Raw genomic sequence first — 23,757 nt, 5'->3', positions numbered from 1 at the left:
ATATTAACAACTTATTTTCCATCAATGTTAATGGGCTACAGTTCACCAGGAGAAAACTAACTGGGCCGTTCTAGGCCTGATGGAAAGGGAACAGCCCTTAGGAATCAGATACTCGGTGCAAAGACGTGTGCCCACATTTTAGTCACTTGACGGGAACACCTAGATTTTCCCGATGAGCCAGGTTGGCACAGTTGTTCTCTCTTTGGGTGGACAGAGATAATATCCAAGTTGTGGTGGGGTCTTGCTTGTTCTTTGTATGTAGTTTATTGTTCCTTAAGTATGTTTTGAATCATTGGTGACCTTCACGAAGATGACAGGACATGCTTCCTCGTGTGACTTGTTATCAGGCTTTTAAGTCATCAGCAAAGAATGCAGGCCAAATGCAGAAAGAAAGCGTTTGCAGTGCCCTGTTGGGACTTCTCAACTGCAGACATGGAAACAGGGTGTGTGTATGGTAATGGAAATAGCAGGTAAGAGCACATAACTCACTTTTCTCCCAGCACTTGGTGAAATAGAAAAAACAAACCAACAACAGAAAACCATTTCTGACCTGCCTCTTGAGTTCTGAAACTGGGTGTGGATACAAACGATCTTTAGCGAAGCCATTCAGAACTGGGTTTTCTGTCTTTATTGAAGAGTTGCAGATTTTGATCTTGCTCATTTTTTTCCCCTTCCCTCCATGACCCTCTCACCTTTACTCCTCCGCTGACATTCAGCCAGCTATTCACCAAGTGCCGGCGTGGTGTGTGCCTGGACCCCGCACTGCGCCAGCCTCCCTGGGAGAATCATCTCCTCGAACGAGACCCGGCCTCTGCTCTCCCGGGAAGCCGTTGTGTCACTTCTTCCAAGGAGATCATGGAATGCTGCAGCGGAAGGAAAAGGTTTTCCAGGCAGCATTAACCCTGGAAAGTAGAATTCCTACTTTGCGTGTGAAGGACTGACTTGTTGAGAATGAACCAGCCGTGGGGTTGTGAAAGCTGCTTAGCGCAGGGATGAGGGCTAACCAGACACTGGTGTTCCCTGGGCCTGAGTGGACCACAGCCAGCCCACTCCTGGGTGATTGTTCTTCCCCAGGTTTTTGCTGCTGCAGTACTGTGCCCCTGGCTGAGAATGGCATCAAAGCAGAAATTAAAGTCAGTAATTAAAGCAAGGTGGCTCTGGAAAGAGAGAACAAATAAAGGGTAATTAATTAGGGTGGCTTTGGCCCCAGTAATCTCCAAATAAATGTTGCCTCCCCTAATCCTCATCTGCTGGTCTCCAAGTCATTAAGTAGAGTTTTGATTTGCCTATGGCTATTTTTTCATCTTAAACATTGCAAGCAGTGCATTTCCAAGAAGTTACAGTGGGGTGGTTAACCTTTACATATTAAGGAAAGATTGAGGCAATATGGAATAAGAGTTAATGGAATTCTGAGCGCACATGGAATTTAACAAACAAGATGAAATCTAGTATGAACTGTGACCTCAGTCTTAAGATGTACATTTGTACACACTCTTCCTCCCTGTTTTTTCCCAATTATTTTATTTTTTTCTTCTCTTTTTTCTTTTTTTTTCTTTATACTTGGATTTTTTTTTTGTTTCTACTGTGTTAACAGATCATGATCACCATTCTGCTAAAAAAAAGTCTTTAGCATTTTCACCTTTAACAACATGAATATAGAGCAGGCATAATTGCAGCCATCATTTTGGTCACTGGCATAAATCAGCCACTCAGATTTTTTATCTAAGGAATAAAAGTTCTGTGTTATCCCAGAAATACATATTTGTAAACTCTCTTGTAGTAATTCAGGCAAAGTATCAAAAGATACTTCAGCATTTCTTATTTTTTTTCAAAGTATCAGAACTGTGCCTGGCTGAAGTTTAATATCAGTTATTGTGTTTTCTTACAGAAAATTAATACTCATTAAACTTCAAAGTGTTTTTTTAAACAATTTCATTATTTCAGATTTAGAATTCTTAGTTGTCATTCTCTGTAGTTGCAGAACCAGCACCTCCCGTATTTTCTCCAGGGCATTCTGGTTAACGCCTTCAAAGCCCATCAAAAAAAAAAAGGTTATGTGTTTTGCTTTATACCACTTCCCTGTGGCCAAGCAAATTTTACCAGTAAGAAAGCAATACTAAGAGAGATACACTCCTGAGCCCATTTCCTGATTTCCCTAAAAGTGAACAAAAATAGAAATTCCTTTAACTATATCAAGAAGAATGTTCTTCTGTTCTCTTTCTTACACTTGCTTATCATGAAAAAGCCTAAAGAAAACTGGGAATTTAATCACACTATTGCTTAAACACATGGTCTCCAAATGTTTTGGATTATGAACCTCCTTGGTAAAAGATTTTTTAGTACATCTGCCAGTAAAGCATTTTATTTGTAAATTCTATACAAATTCTCCTATATGCTGGATACTTTATGAAACATGCCCTAAAGACAGGTCCTTAAGGTAGACATGCATCCAATTGACTCTGCTCTTCCTCTTGTCACGGGGTTGGTGCTGGAGATCTCTGCAGTGTACCCATAAGAAGAATCCTGGCCCTCCGCAGTGTCCATGTGGTCGGGCCTCCCAGTCTCCATGTGATGGTGCGGGCCAGCGCCTGGCATCCTGCTAGGCCCCCCAGAGCAAGGACATAGGAAGCACATCCGGGAATGTGACACCCACGGAGCACACATGTGGCCCTCAAGCACAGCGCTTCCCCTGAGGCCTGTGAGAAATGTCATCACAACCCTACACCACCTCCTGTGACCGCCATGAATGGCCTGGCCTTTGCTCAAACCACAGACAAAGGCTGCCCTTCAGTCTGTCACACCAGAAGCCATGGCCTTTTGATGCCCTGCTGAATTCTGGCTCTTGCTTTGCATCAGATGAGCCCCCACTGGTGCAGTTCTCTGAATTTTGATGTCATTGACTTGCACAAGCTTTTATCTACATCTCTGGGGAGCTGCATAATAAGCCGCATTGTCCTCATGAGGCTTTTGTTGTAGTATGAAGATTGCCAAGTCCCAACATGACTATGATGCCAAGCAGACTATGGTGACAGCGGGAGGTGGGAGTCACCAGTTTACAGGAGGGAAAGAACACTTAGTTGGGGGATGGGGGAGCTCCTGGAGGAATTGGACTTAATGATAGGCTTTAAAGGATGAACAAGAGTTCAACAGGCAGGAATGAGACAGGGAGGAGCTGGCTGAGGAGCTTTAGAAAGTGGGTACTGCAGAGGGGGTCCCTGGAGGAGGTGTGGACAGATGGTTGGAGAAGAAGCTCCCACTGCCCTGCCTACCCCAGCTGTCTCCTCATGGGTACCTTGCTTCCCCCTCGCCCCTTCGCTGTATTCTGAACACAGAAACCAGAGTACTTCTGTAATATAGAAATCACGTCATAACAGACCATGCTAACCTTTGCTCAAACCCCCTTATGGCTCCCACTTCTGTAGAATACAAGCCAGGGTCCTTCCAATGGCTAAAGGTCTCTCTTGTCCTCATTCCCAACCACTTTCTCCATGACCCTCCTCCGCAGCCACCCTGAGCCTCCTTGCTGGGCTTGCAGCGTGCCAGATTCTCCTGCCTCAGGGCCTCCACACCTGCTGTTCCCTGGGCCAGAATGCTGTTCCCCAGCATCCAACGGTTCACTCCCCTACCTGCTTCAGGTCCTCATGCACTCGCATGTCCCCTTCTCAAGGATGCCTTCCCTGGCCGGGCTTGCTTTCACCACTTTTCCAGCTTTTCTGCCCCTCCGCGCTGCTCTGTTGCCCACACTCAAGGCTGTCTAAACATACTGTGGATTGTACCCATCTATCTTGTTTTGTGTCTTTTTTCCCCATCTGGAATATAAGCTCCAAGAGGGCAGGGAGTTTTGTCTGTTTTGTTCATATTTGAATTCCTAGTACCTAGAACAGTGTTTAGACAAATGAATGAATAAATGGAGGGATGCGTGAATGAATATGAACCAGAAGGCTCAGGTTCAACTTCAGGAGCAAAGGGAAGTCATTGAAGGTTTGTTTTGTTTAAATATACCATGTTACCTTTTATTTACTTAAAGTGGGGGAAATAAAATCATAATTGCTTTTATTTGATTAAAAAAAACCCAAAATAATAAAAATGAGTTTAAAAAAATGAGGTTACACCTAACAGGCAGAGTGAGAATGGAGTGGACAGGGACAGAGGTAGGAATAGCTTTCTCAGTGTATCCTATTTAAGTATATTTTGGGCCTGGCGCGGTGGCTCACGCCTGTAATCCCAGCACTTTGGGAGGCCAACACGGGCAGATCATGAGGTCAGGAGATCAAGACCATCCTGGCTAACACGGTGAAACCCCGTCTCTATTAAAAATACAAAAAATTAGCCGGGCGTGGTGGCGGGCGCCTGTAATCCCAGCTATTCAGGAGGCTGAGGCAGGAGAATGGCGTGAAGCCGGGAGGCGGAGCTTGCAGTGAGCCGAGATAGTGCCACTGCACTCCAGCCTGGGCGACAGAGCAAGACTCCATCTCAAAAAAAAAAAAAAGTTTATTTTGTTTTTTATCATATGACTGTATTATCAAATTTTAAAAATATTTGTTTAAATGAGACTGATAAGGTGGGCAGTGGGGGGTTGGAATTTGCAATGGAGGAAGTAAGATCCAGGAAAACTATCCAAAGTTCTACTCATCTTAGTGGCAGGGCTTACACTTCATTTATCTATTCTTTTCTAGAGTATCTACAATCATATCTATCATGTAAAAGGCTATTCAGTATTTGCTGATCAAATGAATGGATATGTGAATGAGATGACATCTGTCATCAAATGTATGAATGACTCTTGTGTCAAAGAGGAACTAGTTTTTAGTTCTATGTGATCAAAGTAGAAGCAGTGGATGACAGTGACAGGAAGAAAGACATCAGTTTGTTTCTTTAGCTGGCATTTTTGAGAGACTATTTTGTACCAGCACCAGGACTATCAAGTGGAATAAGATGTGGCTCAAGCTGTCAGGAGGTTCACAGTTTAGGACCAGGGTGTCATCACATAGGTGGTCACCTACTGAAGTGAGCACAGTGCTGGAGACAGACGTAGGAAGTTTGGAGAGTGCTGAACAAACCTTGGACAAGGGTATGAGTGGGTTTGGGGTGACAAACATTTTTTGCTTGGCCAAACTTGGGTCAGGTTTCTGAACCTTTTCCTAGGCTCACCTGTGCACTTCCTTATAAAACCCAGTTTTAGCAAAGAACCCTGCAAAGTCAGTTTAACAGGAGCCCCCCGACCCTTAATATCTGATTGGGTTCTTCATCTTCTACCATCCGCCAGGTGATGTCTGATCACCCGGGCCTGTCTTCAGCAAGAATCCTATTAGGTCAGCTTAGCCAGAGTCCTCTTTACCCCGATGCCTCCTCTTAGTAATTTTCCACCACTGACCCTGACACTGCTTCTTGGCCATGCTGTATTCGGAGTTGAGCTCAATCTACCCCCGCCCCCAGCCCCCACTGCAAGACCTGGTTGCGGTGGTCTCTATACCCATTGTGGTGGTCCTGAATAAAGTCTGCCTTGTCGGGCTTCAGCAGGCATCATTGAATAATATTTTTTTAACACGGGGGGTCATTGTTGGCTTCCTGGAGAATGACATGCCTGCACTCAATCTTAAGGAAGGAAAGGAAAGGGGAGAAAGGAGGAATAATCCAGGGAGAGGGAAAGCACGAGCAGAGACTCGGGGAAGAGAAGAGGGGAGTGTGTTTTGAGGCATATAAGCCATTTGTCTTGGAGGAACATAAAGGTGAGAGCAGCACTGGCAGGATATGTGACAAGAAAGACACAAGACGACCTTGAACAGTCTGCCTGGGCTACAGCAGGAACAGTGCTTATCACTGAAGTTTATACAGCGGGAGAGGAACGTGACCGAGCTTGGTCAGCATCAGGGATTTTTATGTGTCAGACTTGCACATTATGTTGGAGTGGTAAGACACTGGCCAAGCGAGGCCAGTTGGGAAGATATTACAGTTGCTGAGGGCTGCCTACCTGCAGCACTATGCACGGTGAAGGATGGGATAGAGAACCTACAGGACTTTCTGTGGACCTGCAGGGCACATAGGAGGACATCCAAGGTGCCCTGGACCACCCAGAGAGATGGGGAAACGAGCTACAGTACCACAGGGCATTGGCTCAAGGCGGGCATAGTTCCTTGGAACAAGCGTGGAATCTGCAATGAAAAGCCCAGAGTGAGTTCCGGCTCTCCTAAACATAGTGTGTGCCACTCTGAACCTCAATATCTTTATCGATGAAATCGGAAATAGAAAGGCAACTGACGTGCTTTAGCCGCCACCTGTGTTTCAGGCATTGTGCTAGGCACTTTGCCTCCATCACTAGATGAATCCTCTCCACAACTCTGAATTTGATATTAATCCCTCTTAAAAGCTGAGAATAAGAACCTTCTCCTTAGTTAATAATGCCTTTTAGACCACAAAGTGGTAAAGATGAGGAAGAGAGCAAACCCTTGTGGGGTTTTTTTTTTGTTTTGTTTTGTTTTTGTATAGTAACTTAGGCTGGGGAACAATGCTCCACATTCTATAGGGAATGGTTACACAGGTGAAGTAACAGTAAAACTACTTTACCACTTTGGGAGGCCGAGGTGGGTGGATCATGAGGTCAGGAGTTTGAGACCAGCCTGACTAACATGGTGAAACCCCATCTCTACTAAAAATACAAAAATTAGCTGGGCATGGTGGCAGGGGCCTGTAATCCCAACTACTTGGGAGGCTGAGGCAGGAGAATTGCTTGAACCCAGGAGGCAGAGGTTGCAGTGAGCCAAGATCACGCCACTGCACTCCGGCTTGGGCGACAAGAGCAAAACTGTCTCAAAAAAAAAAAAAAAAAAAAAAAACAGAAAAAAAAAACAACTATTTCACTATCTTAGGAGCAAAAAACAAATAAAATGTAACTGTCGTCATTTTCATTCACAAGAGAGCCTTTGCAAGTTGCCTCATTTTTTGCTCAGTGTTGGACGTCAAAACTCAGTTTCTGTCTTTGGTCAGTTCATGTTGCAGACAGCTTCACAGGGGGCACATTCTTGGTGCAGTTGTCAACTCCTTAGAGTTCATAATGGATGTGCTGAAGTCATCCTAATGATGCTTTCAGAATGCTGTAATGGGAATGATGGAATTCATCATAAACCTTAGTTTTTCCTCACTGAAAATAGAAACTTCCTAATGGAAACTGTTTGGAGCCAGAGGAGGCAAATGCAGGTTAAAAAGACTCATTTATGATTTTTATGGTGTGAGTGGAAGAAATGCAAAACTTCTAAAGCTCTGAGTTGACTAAAACATTCATTTACTTTAACTTCTGGGTTCAGTTTTATCATGTTGAATGCAGGTTTTAGAATGCTTCTCAAGAGCTCTAATGAGACTATATTAGTCCGTTTTCACACTGCTGATAAAGACATACCCAAGACTGGGAAGAAAAAGAGGTTTAATTGGACTTATAGTTCCACATGGCTGGGGAGGCCTCAGAATCACGGCGGGAGGTGAAAGACACTTCTTACATGGCGGCAGCAAGGGAAAATGATGAGAAAGCAAAAGTGAAAACCCCGGATAAACCCATCAGATCTCGTGAGACTTATTCACTATCACAAGAATAGCACAGGAAAGACTGGCCCCCCATGATTCAATTACCTCCCCCTGGGTCCCTCCCACAATATGTGGGAATTCTGGGAGATACAATTCAAGTTGAGATTTTGGTGGGGACACAGCCCAACCATATCAGAGGTCTTGCTGTGGGTCTTGCTCTGCTTTCTTCAGATCACTGACATCCAACCAGCAAGCAAGAATCAGGAATATACTTGCCTCCAAAACCACAAGGAATATACAAGTAGGAAAGTCAGCTTTTTAAATACTTGCTTTGGATCCGTTTTTATTCTCAGTGGGGAGAATTACTATTTATAAAGTAAATTCATTTGCATAGGACCTTTAGAAATGCAAGTTCACGTATAATAGACATGCAGTCAAAGACAGACTTTCTTAGCAAGAATTGTCAGATGAGCAGATGAGGAGGCATTGATATGAGCATAAGGCAGTCTTACCCTATGGGTACAGGGACAGGTGTCCCAGGAAACCCTGTGCTTTGCCCTGTTGGCCAACCAGAGTGTCCAAGTGCCACTAAGGATTCCTGCTACTCAGCAAGACGCACTTCGGAAACTCAAATCTGCTCCATACCTCTCACATTTTAGCCAAGGAAAACCAAGGTGGCAGATCCTAAGTGCCCTCCCCCTGATCCAGGGCTCTGGTACAATTTGTGAACCAGTGATTTTTTTGCCAGAGAACATGCATTCCAGTCTCCCTACAAAGTGGCAGCCACCATTTTGACCAGCTCTTACTCCTGATCTAAAAATGGAAGTGCTCAAGTTTACTAAATTCAATTCAGATAGATAGAACCGATCAATTCAAAGGCAGATACAGAATTACATGTTTTGGGGCAATCTAGTGAAAGATGTATCATTTCTATGAGCAAAGACAGTTGAACAATCTTCAAATACCTCACCGTTCTTTTTTTTTTTTTTTCCATCCATATAACAAAATCAAAATTGTAAATTCGGGTGAGCCCATAGTGTTGTCTCAGATGAACAGAGATGTTTGAGATTTGCCCACAAAATTGAGCTGGAACTTTGTGTCATGATTTTAAAAGAGAAAAGAAGACAGTGAAATTAGCCTGTTGTGTCTAAATTAGCCTCTTCTGTCTCTTCTGATCACCTTTTAATGGAATTTGCCCAGGTGCATTCCAGGAGAAGAGAAAAGGGGGAGACAAAGAGTTGGAGAGGGGGAGGGAACATCAGAGAAGTTCCAAGCCCCTCTGGAGGAGTGGAATGCAGGACTGTGTCTGCTGCCCCCACCTCTGTTTCCCCTTAGCCTCTCCTGCCCACCACCACAATCTTCATGTGCCTGCTGGACAGACAAAGGCTCCCTGTACTGAAAATGCAGGACTGCAAGCATACACATTCCCTCTCGAAGCATCATCCAGGATGACCACTTCCCCTTGGTGTTTGATGCATGTTGCATTGTTCAGTATGCTACACTTTTCTGGAATACATGCGTTTATGTCTTTTCAGGTTGGGAGTTATGGATAATTTGGCAAAGCAAACACCATAACTGGTTTCTTACATAACTCTACAGTTGGCAGCAAGGCACGGTGCGTTGAAATTAAGCAACACTCACTCATCCAAAAGGACTTTGCTTTTCCTTTTTTGGAAGGCTAAATGCCCTGCTTTGTTTCTTCCTCTGGCATGTATTTTAAATTATTGGCTGACTTTAATGATTCTTTGAAGTTAATTTTTAAATGTGAATGGCAGGATTCCATTTAACTTCTGGAAGCTTGAGAGCTGTCCCTGTGTGCCCCTAAATCAGAGAATGCTTAAATAACTTGAGTGCTTTTAGGTGATAATAAAATTGGAGAGAGTGAGAAAAACATAGGACCCAGGCTGCCATAGGGATCTAAACTGGTAAAATACTTAGAAGGTTCAAAAGTTGCAACCTTTTGAAAGAACTAGAGTCAGTCTTGCATCGCAGAGCACTTCTCCACACCAGGCATCTTCCCTCTCAATTATAGTGTACATTCTTTCCATTTCTTCTTCCTTTCCTTTTTTTTTTTTTTTTTTACATTTAGTTTATGAGTCTTTAAGCAGGACCTCTTAACCCATTTATGCCTAGTGTTCCATTATTGGAACGCTAAGCATGTGGGAGTTATTTATATCCTATTGCTCAAGGTCATTGCCAAGGTCTGATGGCAAAAATTCAAAAAATTGCAACCTCTGGCATAAATGGGTTAATGCTTCTTTGCTCAGTTTCAAAGGCTAGATTGCTCAGTTTCAAAGGCTAGTGTTTTTTGTATCCTTTGCCTGAATTCAGTAGTGCTTTGAAAATGATTGAAGTGTTGCATATTCCCAGTTCTCAAATTATAATAATGAAGTTTTCAAATGAAAATCCTAGGATTGTTTTAGGTTCTCTTTGCTCCATTCCACTGTGGGATACAAGTAGAAATTGGGACATTCATCCAATAAAATGTCATTGGGGAAAAAAAATTTTAACTGCATTTCAAAATGATTCCTCTTTTTGTCCTTTAAAATTTTTATTGACCAAGACAGATTTCAAAATGTTTTCTCTAATACCCCAAAGTGAAACTTTGATTGAGGTTTTCAGGAAATTCCAGGGATCAAGTATGTCACCCGGACTTTGGTTTCCAGGTTTCCCAAAGCCTTGAAAGTTCCCTACAGTCCAATTGCTGTTTATTGCCACAGACCTTCATCCTTTTTCTTTTGTAACATTTTCCATCTTAAGAAGGGTCGTCCCATTCGGCCGAGGAGCGTGTTGTCTGAGTAGCTGAATGGAATTACTACCAGTGGAAACTATGCTGCAAGAGAGGTTGATAAAGCAGCTGTGAAGCAAACCTCAGCTGTTTTTTCCATTCTCCCCAAGCAAAGTTAATTAGCATAGGGAAAATGACTAAGGTGTTGACGTCACCTCTTTCCAGTAGAAACTTACACTTTGTCCCTGTCTGCCTGCAAGCATGCAGGACTTGACTCAGGAATTTGCTGTCCAAACAGGATGCTGTGGAAGCTGCACTTTTTTTTTTCCCAGGGAGTGGGGGCTGGCCCTTACTGCTTTATAAGCACCGGCTCAAGAAGGAACCTACAGCCTCTTGGAAAGGAATCTCACTAGGGGCTTGACTGCGTGGGTCTCTAGCGCTTTCACTGTAAGAAAGCAAGATGCATTTTAGAAACTTTAACTACAGTTTTAGCTCCCTGATTGCCTGTGTGGCAAACAGTGATATCTTCAGCGAAAGTGAAACCAGGGTAAGGCTTCTAATATAACGTGATTTTCTTTAGTTTTCAAAGCATTATGCTAACTGGGACTATTAACTGAATACTTGGGGGAATGTGGCTCTCTTGTGGGTTTGGGGGTTTTGAAAGAAATCCAAGGTCTTTCGAGCCTTGAAAATCAAAAGCTGTTGCCTGAGGAATTAACTGAGGAAGGAATTTCTAAAGATCTCAATATTTGACAACATCCAGGTCCCTGAACCAACTCACTAGGAAGGCGGGAGTTGGGGCATCGTGTGTTTTTCATTCTGTGTATGTTGTAAGTGAACTTTTCAGAAAGAGGCCTCTTCTGACAGTGAATAGTGTTTTACTTTTACAGCCAGCGTTGTGAATAATTTCATTTCGTCTTAGGAAATAAATGTTATAAAGATATTTGTATGTTTGTAGTAATTACGAGGGCCTGGCCTCAAGCTCCCAGATTTCTCTAACGAGAGAAAATGCCACCAGAGCAAATAATAAAACTGGAGAAATTAAGTGTGAGATCAGTGTGCCTCCTGGGCAGCAGCTCTCTTTGATGGTGATTAATATAATCATTTTAATCACTACACTTTTCTTCTTCATTTGATTAAAATGTAAGTTTTTTCATCAGCAGCTATCCGGCTAATTGAGCTTTAATAATACTGTATAGGAATGAATCCTGTATGCTCTATTTGAGGGGTGGTATTTGTGCCTGGTGGTGTTATACGCTTTATACCCAAAGCCATATTGGAACATGCGAAGGTTTCTTTTTTTAAAAAAATCAAATGTAACTCCATAATTGTACATAATGCTTATGGGCTGGCACCATAGTGTTTGGACTAGATTGCAGAGCACATTCTATGTTTTTAAAGTACTACAAAGTGAGTTCACTTAACATGAGCCTTATGTGAGTAAAATCACTATTTTTTAAATGAAGTAGAGATGCCATCCAAAAGCTATAATAACTAGATATCAGTTATTAGAACAAATAAGATTCTTTTATAAGAGAAAGGCATCATAGTAATCTAGATTTTAAAGATAATGTGAGTTCTCTTTTGTTCTGGTCCTAAGCCCTGAACCTGTATTCTAAAAATATTCTTCAAAGTCATCTCTCCCAAATTCTGAATCATAACTTCAAAACTAAACAGTGGGTCACAGTGCCTATTGATGAGGTCATACAAAATTCCAAATGTACGAAGACACACTTTTGCCAGAAACTTGCCCGTGCTCAAGAGAGGTGGGGAAAAAGAGTGAGAGGCGGCCAGATGAACTCTACCGTCCGCCAGCTCCGCGTTCCTTCGCACGTGCCTCTGCGGGATCCCTCGTGGGAAAGTCTCAGAAATGTCCCTAAACTGAAGAAAAGCCGGGAAATGCAAGGAGAGCAAGGTCGAGGTTGTTCCGACTGCTCCTTAACGACCTGCCTGGCAGGGACCGGCTACCCTGCTCCTACCCGCAGCCCCATGTGGAGCAGGCATCCACCGGTGCCTCCCCGCGCTTGCTAGCAGTGAACATTCCTGAAGACACTCTCCTCTCTTATCCTGAATCCTCGCTCCCACTGCGGAGACACTGCGCCTTCCATAGGTTCTCCAAGGTCCTCAGTGAGCTCTGCCCGCGCTGCCTACCATCCACACCCTGCGCCATCCCCTTCTTCCTGGCCAGCCCCTTCTGCCTTTCACACGGGCTCCCACAAACTGTCCTAAGTGTTTTTGCCTGGTAAAAAGATTCACAAAACCCGGCGACTAGAAGCCCATGCAGTCTTCCTTGGAGCTTTGACTGTCCACCAGTTAAACTCCCTCTCTGAGGAGTTGCAGTGGCCCCCAGCTGCCCCCACCGACAGCCACACTCCAGGACCCAGCCTAGGGGGCTGTCCCCTGAGCAACCTAAGCTTGTAATCCCCCACCTCGGGCTTTGCATTCTAAGAGCTCAGGACATCTCCTAATTCTCACTAGCCCTATGGCACCAGAGCGAGGTGTGCACAGACACTAAAGCCAGGATGCAGAAAATGGTCCATTTGCAGAACATTAATTTTTAAACCAGTATCATTTTAGAGAGTTAAAAAGTAACAGACTGAGATAAAAGCGATCGTGGAAATTTTTAAAAACTACTTATTTTAAGAAATGCAAAACTTTCTATCAACTTTGTTATTTTTCAAGTCAGTATTTCTTTTTTTTCAAATTAGCTGCAGTGCTTTTAAACCTTAAAGAAATATTTGATATATACAACACTGCCCTGAGCTGAACGGTGGGGTTGGAGTTGGCTAGCTGGGGAAGGCTATAGGACAGAGAAAAAAGGGGGGGGGGTGAGTGGGGGAAGGCATAGGACAGAGAAACATGGGGAGCAAATTACCAAACTGTACCTCCCTGGAAAATGTTCATTCTACTTTTTAAAAAAGTTTGTTACCATAAGTAGTGTCTATGTATTGGCAATTGTTCTGCTGATTAGATGAATGTAATAAATCATACCTTCTTACCTTCTTGTAAAATCAACTGCATTAGGACTAAAGGCCATAGTCCCCTACGAGGGGAAAGGCTTTTCTCTAAGAAAGAAGTTAAGAGTTCTTGAAAGGATTGATGATCCACTTCCTCAGTAAAAAATGTATTGAGGAGGCCAGGCATGGTGGCTCATGCCTGTAATCCCAGCACTTTGGGAGGCCGAGGGATCACCTGAGGACAGGGGCTTGAGACCAGCCTGGCCAACATGGCAAAACCCCGTCTCTACTAAAAATACAAAAATTAGCCAGGTGTGCTGGCAGGCACCTGTAACCCCAGCTACTCGGGAGGCTGAGGCAGGAGAATCACTTGAACCTGGGAAGCGGAGGTTGCAGTGAGCCAAAACTGCACCACTGCACTCCAGCCTGGGTGACAGAGCAAGACTCTGTCTCAAAAAAAAAAAAAAAAAAAAAAAGTAATGACATCATCTAGTCAAGGGTCATATGCAGGTAAATTTCAACTCCTTTTATTTTTATTGTTATTTTTCAGGCCAAATTTGAGTCCCTCTTTAGGACGTATGACAAGGACATCACCTTTCAGTATTTTAAGAGCTTCAAACGAGTCAGAATAAACTTCAGCAACCCCTTCTCCGCAGCAGATGCCAGGCTCCAGCTGCATAAGACTGAGTTTCTGGGAAAGGAAATGAAGTTATATTTTGCTCAGGTGAGTTGGGTTCATTGCTATGCATGCTTCTCCCTCCTCCCTCCCTCCCTCTTATAAAGCAGCTTATACGTTGCTTATGTTATATGCTGACTGGAAACTCTGAGACTTCACCTTGAGAAAGACAAAATTCCTACTCTGAATGTTCAGCGTCTCACTTGTTTTAAGACGATATCAAGGTGCATTTGAAAGCAACCTCAGACTTCGCCCCTGACCTTCCTGGGTTGATAATGATGGGGGAAAGAAAGCCTTCCCTGTTCACTGGGGAGCTTGCAGGGTGCAGCGGGGTAGGCGTGGCTATGCAAACACCCTAAGGTTTGCGCAGCAGGTTTCCATGAATTTGCTCAAGGGTTGGAGCTAATGACCCACTCTAGACTGAGCAGACCAGAGTGGTTCCCTGCTCATGTGGTGCTGGGGGTACTCAGCAGAGAAACAGGAGTCTGCAGAAGATGCCTGCAAATCAGCCCAGGACTGCTAGGTCTGGCTTGAAAGGAAAATAGGGGATAACCAGACTGGGTGCAGATGCTAAGAAACCCTCTGGTTGGCAGGGTTCCCAGCCCCAGGGCACCCACGGCAGGGAGAGGGGTAGCTGGGGTTGGGCTTGCCTTTTCTCCTGCCCACTACCATTTTGACCCTCCTCTGGGGAACTTAGGACAGGTGACCCACCTTCAAGGCAGCTCCCAGAGTTCCATTTGATGTCCTTAGGGGCTGACAGATTGTCAGGGAAGGAGAAAGGAGCTTCTAGAATGCAGCTCCTCAGTAAAGCAAGTCCCCCTCAGGCTCTGAGCACCCCCCCAACCTGCCCCCACCACACACACACATACACACATACCTTGCTGCGATGGGAGAGGACCCTGTCCAAAGGCCTCCCACAGTGGGAGGAAGCTCATCTGACACCACGCCAGAGAGCCAAAGTGTCTTTTCTTCCTCAAAGTGAGGACAGCGAACTTGCTGGGCCCTTCAAGTATAAATAAAGCATTTGGGATCCCCGCCCCACCCCTGACCTTTTTGCCCTGGGAGGCGCAGGCTGAGCTTTGACCTTGGGTGCCTAGGCCTTCCTGTGTGAGTACACTCCTTTCTGCATGGGATAAGATTTTATGCAAATAATTACTTAGTACTCCTCTGACCTTTTCTGTTTGTAAAACAATGCATATTCATTGTGAAAACTTGGGGAGGGCAATCTGGAAGTGCAGAGAAAACCTACACCGCGCAGCTTGAGATGTAAGAGCTCTCTGGACAGCCCTCTCATCACTGGTCAGCATTTCTAAAACCAAACTAGGATCGTAGGTTATTGTTCCTTATTGTTATTTTTTAAAGTCTCCTGGGAAGTGGCTTTTTTTTTTTTTTTTCTGGCATCTGATCCAGAGTCCCGGAGAGGGAGGTGCAGGGCTGCTGCTGGGTGGGGAACCCTAGGGGCAGGTGGAGCCCTGGCTCCCTGTCCCTGAGAAGCTGTGTCCTCTCAGAACTGTGGCCTAGGCTTTGGACTTTCAGAACTTGCCTCTGTGGTATGAGGAGCGGGGAGAAATTGATTCCAAGAGCCCTCCTGACCTCAATGACAGTGACTTAAATTTCCATATATACTAAAGTCACCTCTGCTGATTTTCTGTCCATCTAGGTCAAGTGTAATTATTTGCAGTCCCTGTGCCTGTGACTCCCATAGCCCTGGGAGGTGGCTGTCATCCTATATGCGCCACAACCAGAGTTCATATGTCCTTTTGCCCTCCCCGTTACAGACCATCTTACAATTGGTCCTGGAATCACACCTGTCCTGATGCCTGGACATTGACCTGCCCATCTCCCGGAAGCTGGCGTTAGGTGCTGTTGCCTCACTGCAGTTCTTCCCTGGCAACAACTGACCTGTGCTTATTTTCTCTCCTCAGACCTTACACATAGGAAGCTCACACCTGGCTCCGCCAAATCCAGACAAGCAGTTTCTGATCTCACCTCCCGCCTCTCCGCCGGTGGGATGGAAACAAGTGGAAGATGCGACCCCAGTCATAAACTATGATCTCTTATATGCCATCTCCAAGCTGGGGCCAGGTGAGCAGGGCCCTCGGGTGGGAGGGAGGCAGGGGGAGACACAGCTGCTGCCCTGCACCGGGGAACAGTACCCCCACTACCCCCGTAGCTCTCGTGAGCCCATGCCGGCATGTTTTGTGAGCTTCTCTGTATTCTTCTGCGCCACCGTCCCTTGTGCTGGGAGCATGCCTGCCTCTTGGCACCACCTGCAGTGTTAGAGAGACTGCGGCTGATCGTGGGGACCCTGCATCACGCCCCTCCACCCCCCGCAGTGTCCCAGGAATCCATTCCTGTGTCCACTGAGCACAGCCTGCGTGGGAGGCCTGAGCCCCAGCCCCAGGTTCTGTCGCTCCGGATAGGGATGAGTGATTGGACTTTGGAAAGGGAAAATCGATGCCCCCTTTAAGAAATGTTATTTTTAATCAAGATAAATTCGCCCTTTCCTAAATTCGCCCTTTCCTGTGATTCTCACCTCGCCTTCTTAAAGGAAAAGGGAAGGAGAACCATAGGCCATGGTGAGGGAAGGGCCGCGGTCGGGCTGCCCTACCCCAGGGCCCGTGGGCTCGTCCCCTACAGAGCTTGCTAAAGAAAGAGGAAGTTCCCGTCCTCTGGAGGGACAAAAGTGTGAGCACTGCGGGGAGGGGGTAGGTTCCTCAGGCTCTTTGTCCAAAATGTGGGCCTTAACTGGTGGAATTGTGAGCAGTAGATGAAATCATCGAGTGAAAGGCGCTTCAGTCAGCACCTGGCTCACAGTCAGTGTTCAATGCAGGATTTTTGAAAACCATAAAATGTTGGTGGTTCCTGTCCTGTCCTCTAGGGTTTGGGTGAGGAGGCAGGTGTGAGGGAGAGTCTTGGGGTGAAGAAGTTTGAGCCTTCTCCTGCTCTGTCTGTGGAGCAAGTCAAATAAATGCTGAGACCGTCAGCTCCTCATTTCTATTTGACCAGCAATCTGATGTTCCCTTGGGTTGAGGGTTTTGTTTTCTTGGTCCATCAGCAGTTTCATATTGAAAAGATTACATTTCTGAAAACATTGTCCAAACGGAAATTCCCTCTGTGGGATAAAGCAAGAGTCACATTACTTACTGCTAATTGTGGCGTGAAGGTCAAGATCAGAAATGGCCATTTTGAGGAAGCGTGTGCTCCCCCCACAGCAGCTCCTGGCCCGGGGGCATGAGCATGGCTGAGGGTGTGGAGTCTTCCCCAAGGTGAGGAATGGGAGAAAACAGGGTCTCCACTTGCAAAGAGGTGTCAACAGTTCCAGAGGCAAATGCTGTTAATAAAAATTCTGCATACTCCAGAATATACCACTTCCTTCACCGAGGGCTTATTGGAGAAGGCTTTTTAGGAAATAGACGTCATAAAATCAGTTTGTCCTTGGTTCACTTAACAGTGAGCTTGAGTGAGATTTCATATTTCACCTGTGCTTTTCAACCAACAGGATTGCAGAGATTTTGCAAATTATGGTCCTAAACCCTGAGCTTTCTGGATTTTCGCTGATTAGTAGGTAGATAAGAGACTTGCAAAGAGGTAGATTTGTAAGAGGCTCTTAACCAGCATTTTCAGCAATCCATCTGACCTCCCATGCCTGAATTCTCTCTCTCAGAGAGCTGAGCTCCTTTGCCTTTTTCAGTGCAGTTATAATAACATTCCAGTCCCACGTGTGATAGAGAAAAGATCAGCACCTTCCTTATCAGTAAAAGTACCTTCCAGGTTTAGAGGAGTGACCAGTGTGGCTGGAGGTAGGAAGCTCTCCTGGGCCGCTCTTGCCCGGCGGAAATCACACAGTGGTTGGTGAGGTGCCTCCTCGCTTACCCGAACTGCAAAGAAATCCCAAGCACAGGCCGGGCGTGGTGGCTCATGCCTGTAATCCCAGCACTTTGGAAGGCTGAGGCAGGCGGATCACGAGGTCAGGAGATCAAGACCATCCTGGCCAACATGGTGAAACCTCGTCTCTACTAAAAATACAAAAATTAGCTGAGTATGATGGCATGCGCCTGTAGTCCCAGCTACTTGGGAGGCTGAGGCAGGAGAATCACTTGAACCTGGGAGGCGGAGGTTGCACTGAGTCGAGATCTTGTCACTGCATTCCAGCCTGGGCAACAGGCAAGACTCTGTCTCAAAAAAAAAAAAAAAAAAAAAAGAAAGAAAGAAAGAAAGAAAAAGAAAAAAGAAAAGAAAAGAAATCCCAAGCACAAAGCCCTGGAAGAAAACTCACCGTGAGGCCACACCCTGTGGGTGGAGCAGGTTGAAGGAAACCTCCTGCCCCTATTTCAGATCCCTGCCCAGCATGGCACCAATAACGATGCAGCCTCCATTCTTAAACATCTTTCTAGGTGACATGGGCTGGACGAGCATGTGGTGAGCCGGGTTCTCAGTGCCTCAGGCACTCACTCATGCTGTTAGCTCCATGAAGTCAATACCTTTACTGTCTCCTTTACTGAGGAGGGAACTGAGGTGCACAGGGAAGCAGAATAAAGTGCCCATGAGCCCTGGGTAGTAAGGAGCCAGGCTCAGAGCTGCCTTCTCAAGCACCAGAGATGCACACTCTTCCCGTGGCCAGAGCAGCACCCCAGCAGGAGGCGCCAGTCCCTTCATTCTACATTGCCGGGTTTTTCAGTTGCAGAAAGCTCACCCCACCCTTGCTGGACCAGAGTGGCCTGAACTTGGCCAACCTGGTAGAACTCAGGCTGACATAGAACAGCAGGACACTCCTGGTCCCGGGGATTAGAAGTTGTTCTAAGGAAATGATGCCCAGGTCAAAAACGTTTCCAGAGCACCTGGCTCTGTGCAGCCACCCCTGCGTCTGCTGCAGGGCCTCCTGTGGCACCCTTCCTGGGCGTGCACTGCGACCCTCAAATAGGAGCTGCATGAGGGAGGCCCAGGGTTCTGTTTCCAAATGCGTTTCTTCATCCATCTTTTTCCTGAACCGAAGTTTCTTACATTCACACTTGAGGAAATGCTGACAGAAAGGGAGTTCTCTGGGTAGTTTAGATATCTGGTGGACGTGTGAAGTATAACTAGAAAAATGCATTCCTTCTATACTTTTCATGTGCCTGGACTCCCAGAATGTTTGACTAAAAACAGAGTCATGCACAATGGAAATCTCTCTTTTTCTGAATGAGCTAGCAAAGAAATACAAACCCAAAATATGTCTGGCTGTGTCTCTCAGCCCAATTGAATGGTCACGAGCAGCTGGCCCAGCAGAGCCCTGAATGCTCTTTTATGTTTGCCTTTTGACTCCAAGGACTTGTCTGAGTGACCCTGCGATTATTTTCCCTCCTTAGGGGAAAAGTATGAATTGCACGCAGCGACTGACACCACTCCCAGCGTGGTGGTCCATGTATGTGAGAGTGATCAAGAGAAGGAGGAAGAAGAGGAAATGGAAAGAATGAAGAGACCCAAGCCAAAAATTATCCAGACCAGGAGGCCGGAGTACACGCCGATCCACCTCAGCTGAACTGGCACGCGACGAGGACGCATTCCAAATCATACTCACGGGAGGAATCTTTTACTGTGGAGGTGGCTGGTCACGACTTCTTCGGAGGTGGCAGCCGAGATCGGGGTGGCAGAAATCCCAGTTCATGTTGCTCAGAAGAGAATCAAGGCCGTGTCCCCTTGTTCTAATGCTGCACACCAGTTACTGTTCATGGCACCCGGGAATGACTTGGGCCAATCACTGAGTTTGTGGTGATCGCACAAGGACATTTGGGACTGTCTTGAGAAAACAGATAATGATAGTGTTTTGTACTTGTTCTTTTCTGGTAGGTTCTGTCTGTGCCAAGGGCAGGTTGATCAGTGAGCTCAGGAGAGAGCTTCCTGTTTCTAAGCGGCCTGCAGGGGCCACTCTCTACTGGTAGGAAGAGGTACCACAGGAAGCTGCCTAGTGCAGAGAGGTTGTGGAAACAGCAGCAATGCAATGTGGAAATTGTAGCGTTTCCTTTCTTCCCTCATGTTCTCATGTTTGTGCATGTATATTACTGATTTACAAGACTAACCTTTGTTCATATATAAAGTTACACCGTTGTTGTTTTACATCTTTTGGGAAGCCAGGAAAGCATTTGGAAAACGTATCACCTTTCCCAGATTCTCGGATTCTCGACTCTTTGCAACAGCACTTGCTTGCGGAACTCTTCCTGGAATGCATTCACTCAGCATCCTCAACCGTGCAACGTGTAACTTGTGCTTTTGCAAAAGAAGTTGATCTGAAATTCCTCTGTAGAATTTAGCTTATACAATTCAGAGAATAGCAGTTTCACTGCCAACTTTTAGTGGGTGAGAAATTTTAGTTTAGGTGTTTGGGATCGGACCTCAGTTTCTGTTGTTTCTTTTATGTGGTGGTTTCTATACATGAATCGTAGCCAAAAACTTTTTTGGAAACTGTTGGTTGAGATAGTTGGTTCTTTTACCCCATGAAGACATCAAGATACACTTGTAAATAAAGCTGATAGCATATATTCGTACCTGTTGTACACTTGGGTGAAAAGTATGGCAGTGGGAGACTAAGATGTATTAACCTACCTGTGAATCATATGTTGTAGAAAAAGCTGTTCCCATGTCTAACAGGACTTGAATTCAAAGCATGTCAAGTGGATAGTAGATCTGTGGCGATATGAGAGGGATGCAGTGCCTTTCCCCATTAATTCCTGATGGAATTGTTATACTAGGTTAACATTTGTAATTTTTTTCTAGTTGTAATGTGTATGTCTGGTAAATAGGTATTATATTTTGGCCTTACAATACCGTAACAATGTTTGTCATTTTGAAATACTTAATGCCAAGTAACAATGCATGCTTTGGAAATTTGGAAGATGGTTTTATTCTTTGAGAAGCAAATATGTTTGCATTAAATGCTTTGATTGTTCATATCAAGAAATTGATTGAACGTTCTCAAACCCTGTTTACGGTACTTGGTAAGAGGGAGCCGGTTTGGGAGAGACCATTGCATCGCTGTCCAAGTGTTTCTTGTTAAGTGCTTTTAAACTGGAGAGGCTAACCTCAAAATATTTTTTTTAACTGCATTCTATAATAAATGGGCACAGTATGCTCCTTACAGAAAAGTTGTCATTTTATTTCTAGAATAAATCTGTGAACCTTCTAAATTCTGCAGTTTAAAAGGCTTTTAAACCTTTTTAAACATTTTAAATTCAGAAGGAGACATCCTTTGTCAATTTGAGCTTAGAAACTCCTAATTCTGTGCTGTGGTTCATGGAGGGTCCACCACACTAAGAATGCATCACTTGCAAAAGAAGAAAATGGATAAAACTGAAATCAGAACTTCGAGTATTTCATTTGTACAGGTAGATGCTACTATGATGAAACCCCTGTTCACCAGCACCTCCACAAAACAGCAATGGTTTTGGTCATTTGAAGAGCTTTCTTTTCTATTAGAAAAGATGTCCATGGAAGATACTGAGTTATCTTCAGAAGATGCATCTATAAGCTTTCTCTTTAATCTCTGGCAGCTTTTTCCCTGAAACTCTCATTTCAAATGGTGGTGACCTTCCTGGGAAGCCCACAAAGGCCTAAGTAACCCAGTGTTTATTTGCTGAAATCTAGGAAATGACATTAATCCTGATCAACATTAGCATTAGGCGTTTATCTATGAAAATTCACATGCTACTTTTTTTCCCTTTCTTGAGAACCATGATCCTGTCATTTCCAAGAGTATTTGCACATTTTCGAGCCATGCATGTTCAAGGTTTAATCGTGCTGGAAAATCCACACTTCCACCAAGTTGGTCAAATCTGATTATTGGACAGATTCAGGCATTGACCCCCACTAAGGACAGGCAGGAAATATTTCCAAATAGAGACTCTCAACAGGTCCCCTTAGATAAAGGAGGGAAAAAGTCAGTGGTCCCACTGCCAGTGAAGCCAATAGACCTTAGGATAGAAAATACAAGTCAAGGAAAAGGCTCACTCAGGACAGCCTATTTCTTCTGAGTTGTTCTATGGCAGCCTCAGCTGAAATTGTAAAACCAATAATGCACAAAGTTTCTGGTTCCCAGGCTAATGGGCCTGAAAGTAATTGAATCATGAATGTGCCCAGGACCCACGCATTGCTTTGTAGGAGAGGGGTTCAGTCAAATGTGAAACAACCGACATTCAACAGGCAGCATCATGCAGGATGCACACTTTGCCATTGATTGAAAGTGTTTCTTCAATAGGCTTTGATAGAATATGTTGCTAATCTGATGGGAAACAGCTTAGGGCCATGCAAAAAAAGAAAATCAGCCCCTGGAAATGAGTGGCTAAATCAAAGTGAAGGGCAGTAGAAGGAGAGGAGCAGAGCAATTCAAGGAGCTCTTCAGACACAAGCTATAAACATTGATTTGAAGTCAGCAGGCATTTAGGATTTTACATTTCCAGAATATTGTGTGTGAATTACTGCCCACAGAAGATTTGGGTTTTCAGAGAGCTTTAATTTTATGTGAAATGTGCAGAACTCACTACAAAGTAAATCGATTTTCTCATATGTTAAATTGCAGGAGATTAAAAGCACTCTATGGACGTGTTATGATCAAAAGTAAACGCGCAGCTGAAGTCTGTCACACTTCACAGTGCCCATAGAACCTGCAGAAAGTTTGCCTGGGTATCATAGGTACATATCCAGTAACATTCACCCAAAGGTCAGCGACTCAGGTGGAAGCTGCATACATAATTACCCTAAAAATTATTCAGGAAGAAGGTCCACTATGAATAACAAGTACTCTTCCCTCCTGCCTCTCTGGCCTCCTGATTCTAAAGTAGAACAGGGAGTAGAACGTGGAGGAAACTTTTCAAGTATATCACCACTCTTGGCAATCCTTAATTCACATCTGAAATTCTCACTCCGTGACTCACCGAAAGTTACATGGCAATCAGGTAGATGGATTTGCTTCTCACATACCTCATTTTCTTCCACAATCCTTCCCTGCTGTTCGTGAAAGGTCATTTCAATCATAGCTATGTTTATGAAAGACAGAAGGAAATTATTCACAAGTGATTGAGGTGCGCTGCCTGCGCCCACCGTTTCTCCTCCTTTCAGGATTCTGATGAGGGACTCGGTGACCCTTCTACACAGCGAACGAGTGCCAAGTAGATGCAGTGGCCACTGCTCAAATCCCCCTTTCAAGAGTGTCAGGGCCCTCCTGGCTGACATTTGTACTCTGGCAGCGCAGACTTTTCAGTGTTTTTAACTTACCATGTTATCTCTTTTCTCTGCCTAGAAAATGATCTCATTGTCCCAGCCCGGCCCTGCTAACCCCACAATGAGGTCCACGAGGTCCTGCTCACCCCTGTTCAAATTCCAGCAGCTACCTCTGTGCCCAGCCACAGAACATGTTTCTAGGGGCTGCTTTTCTTTTCTTGAGTGGCCCTAAGCTGTTTCTTACCAGATTAGTAATACATTCTATAGAAACCTACTGAAGAAACACTTTCAATCAGTGGCAAAGCGTGCATTCTGCACAGTTCTGCCTGTTGAATGTCGGTCATTTCACGTTTTACTGAAACCCTCTCTTACAAAACAATGTGTGGGTCCTGGGCACATTCATGATGCAGTGACTTTCAAACCCATCAGCCTGGGAACCCAGAAACTTCTTGCATTATTGGTCACAATAAGCGCTACTGAAATGATTGACTCTTTAATATTTCTCCTGAATGTGTCTATTAGGAATGTCTCTTCCCCCTGAGAATCGTTGCCAGCTGCTCCCGCTGGGTCTCCCATCATGCCGCCTTCTTTTCCATTGTATGGCATATTTTCTTTTTTATCGTAATTGTTAAATTGTTTGTCTTCCCTGTTGAAACATAATTTGGGTGGAAGTGGGATTCCTGGTAGCC

General features: G+C 44.8%; 1 protein-coding gene across 4 annotated transcripts in view; it reads left to right on the top strand.

The window, feature by feature from the left end:
- RCAN1 (regulator of calcineurin 1) overlaps positions 1 to 20,997 on the top strand; it is a 98,847-nt gene extending 77,850 nt beyond the window's left edge. For 2 of the 4 annotated variants that reach the window (XM_031005194.3, XM_063702674.1), the window contains exons 2-4: positions 13,751 to 13,924; positions 15,802 to 15,961; positions 19,225 to 20,997. In XM_031005194.3, the coding sequence (XP_030861054.1) occupies positions 13,751 to 13,924; positions 15,802 to 15,961; positions 19,225 to 19,397 (507 nt within the window). In that variant the 3' untranslated portion in view covers positions 19,398 to 20,997. The other 2 variants (XM_031005196.3, XM_031005195.3) reach the window with 2 other exon arrangements.
- Positions 20,998 to 23,757: the final 2,760 nt, after the last annotated feature.

The sequence above is a fragment of the Gorilla gorilla genome, chromosome 22 (assembly GCF_029281585.2).
Source record: "Gorilla gorilla gorilla isolate KB3781 chromosome 22, NHGRI_mGorGor1-v2.1_pri, whole genome shotgun sequence".
NCBI lineage: Eukaryota > Metazoa > Chordata > Mammalia > Primates > Hominidae > Gorilla > Gorilla gorilla.
Note: the sequence above shows the minus strand (reverse complement) of the source record. Positions and strands in the feature narration are given on the sequence as shown.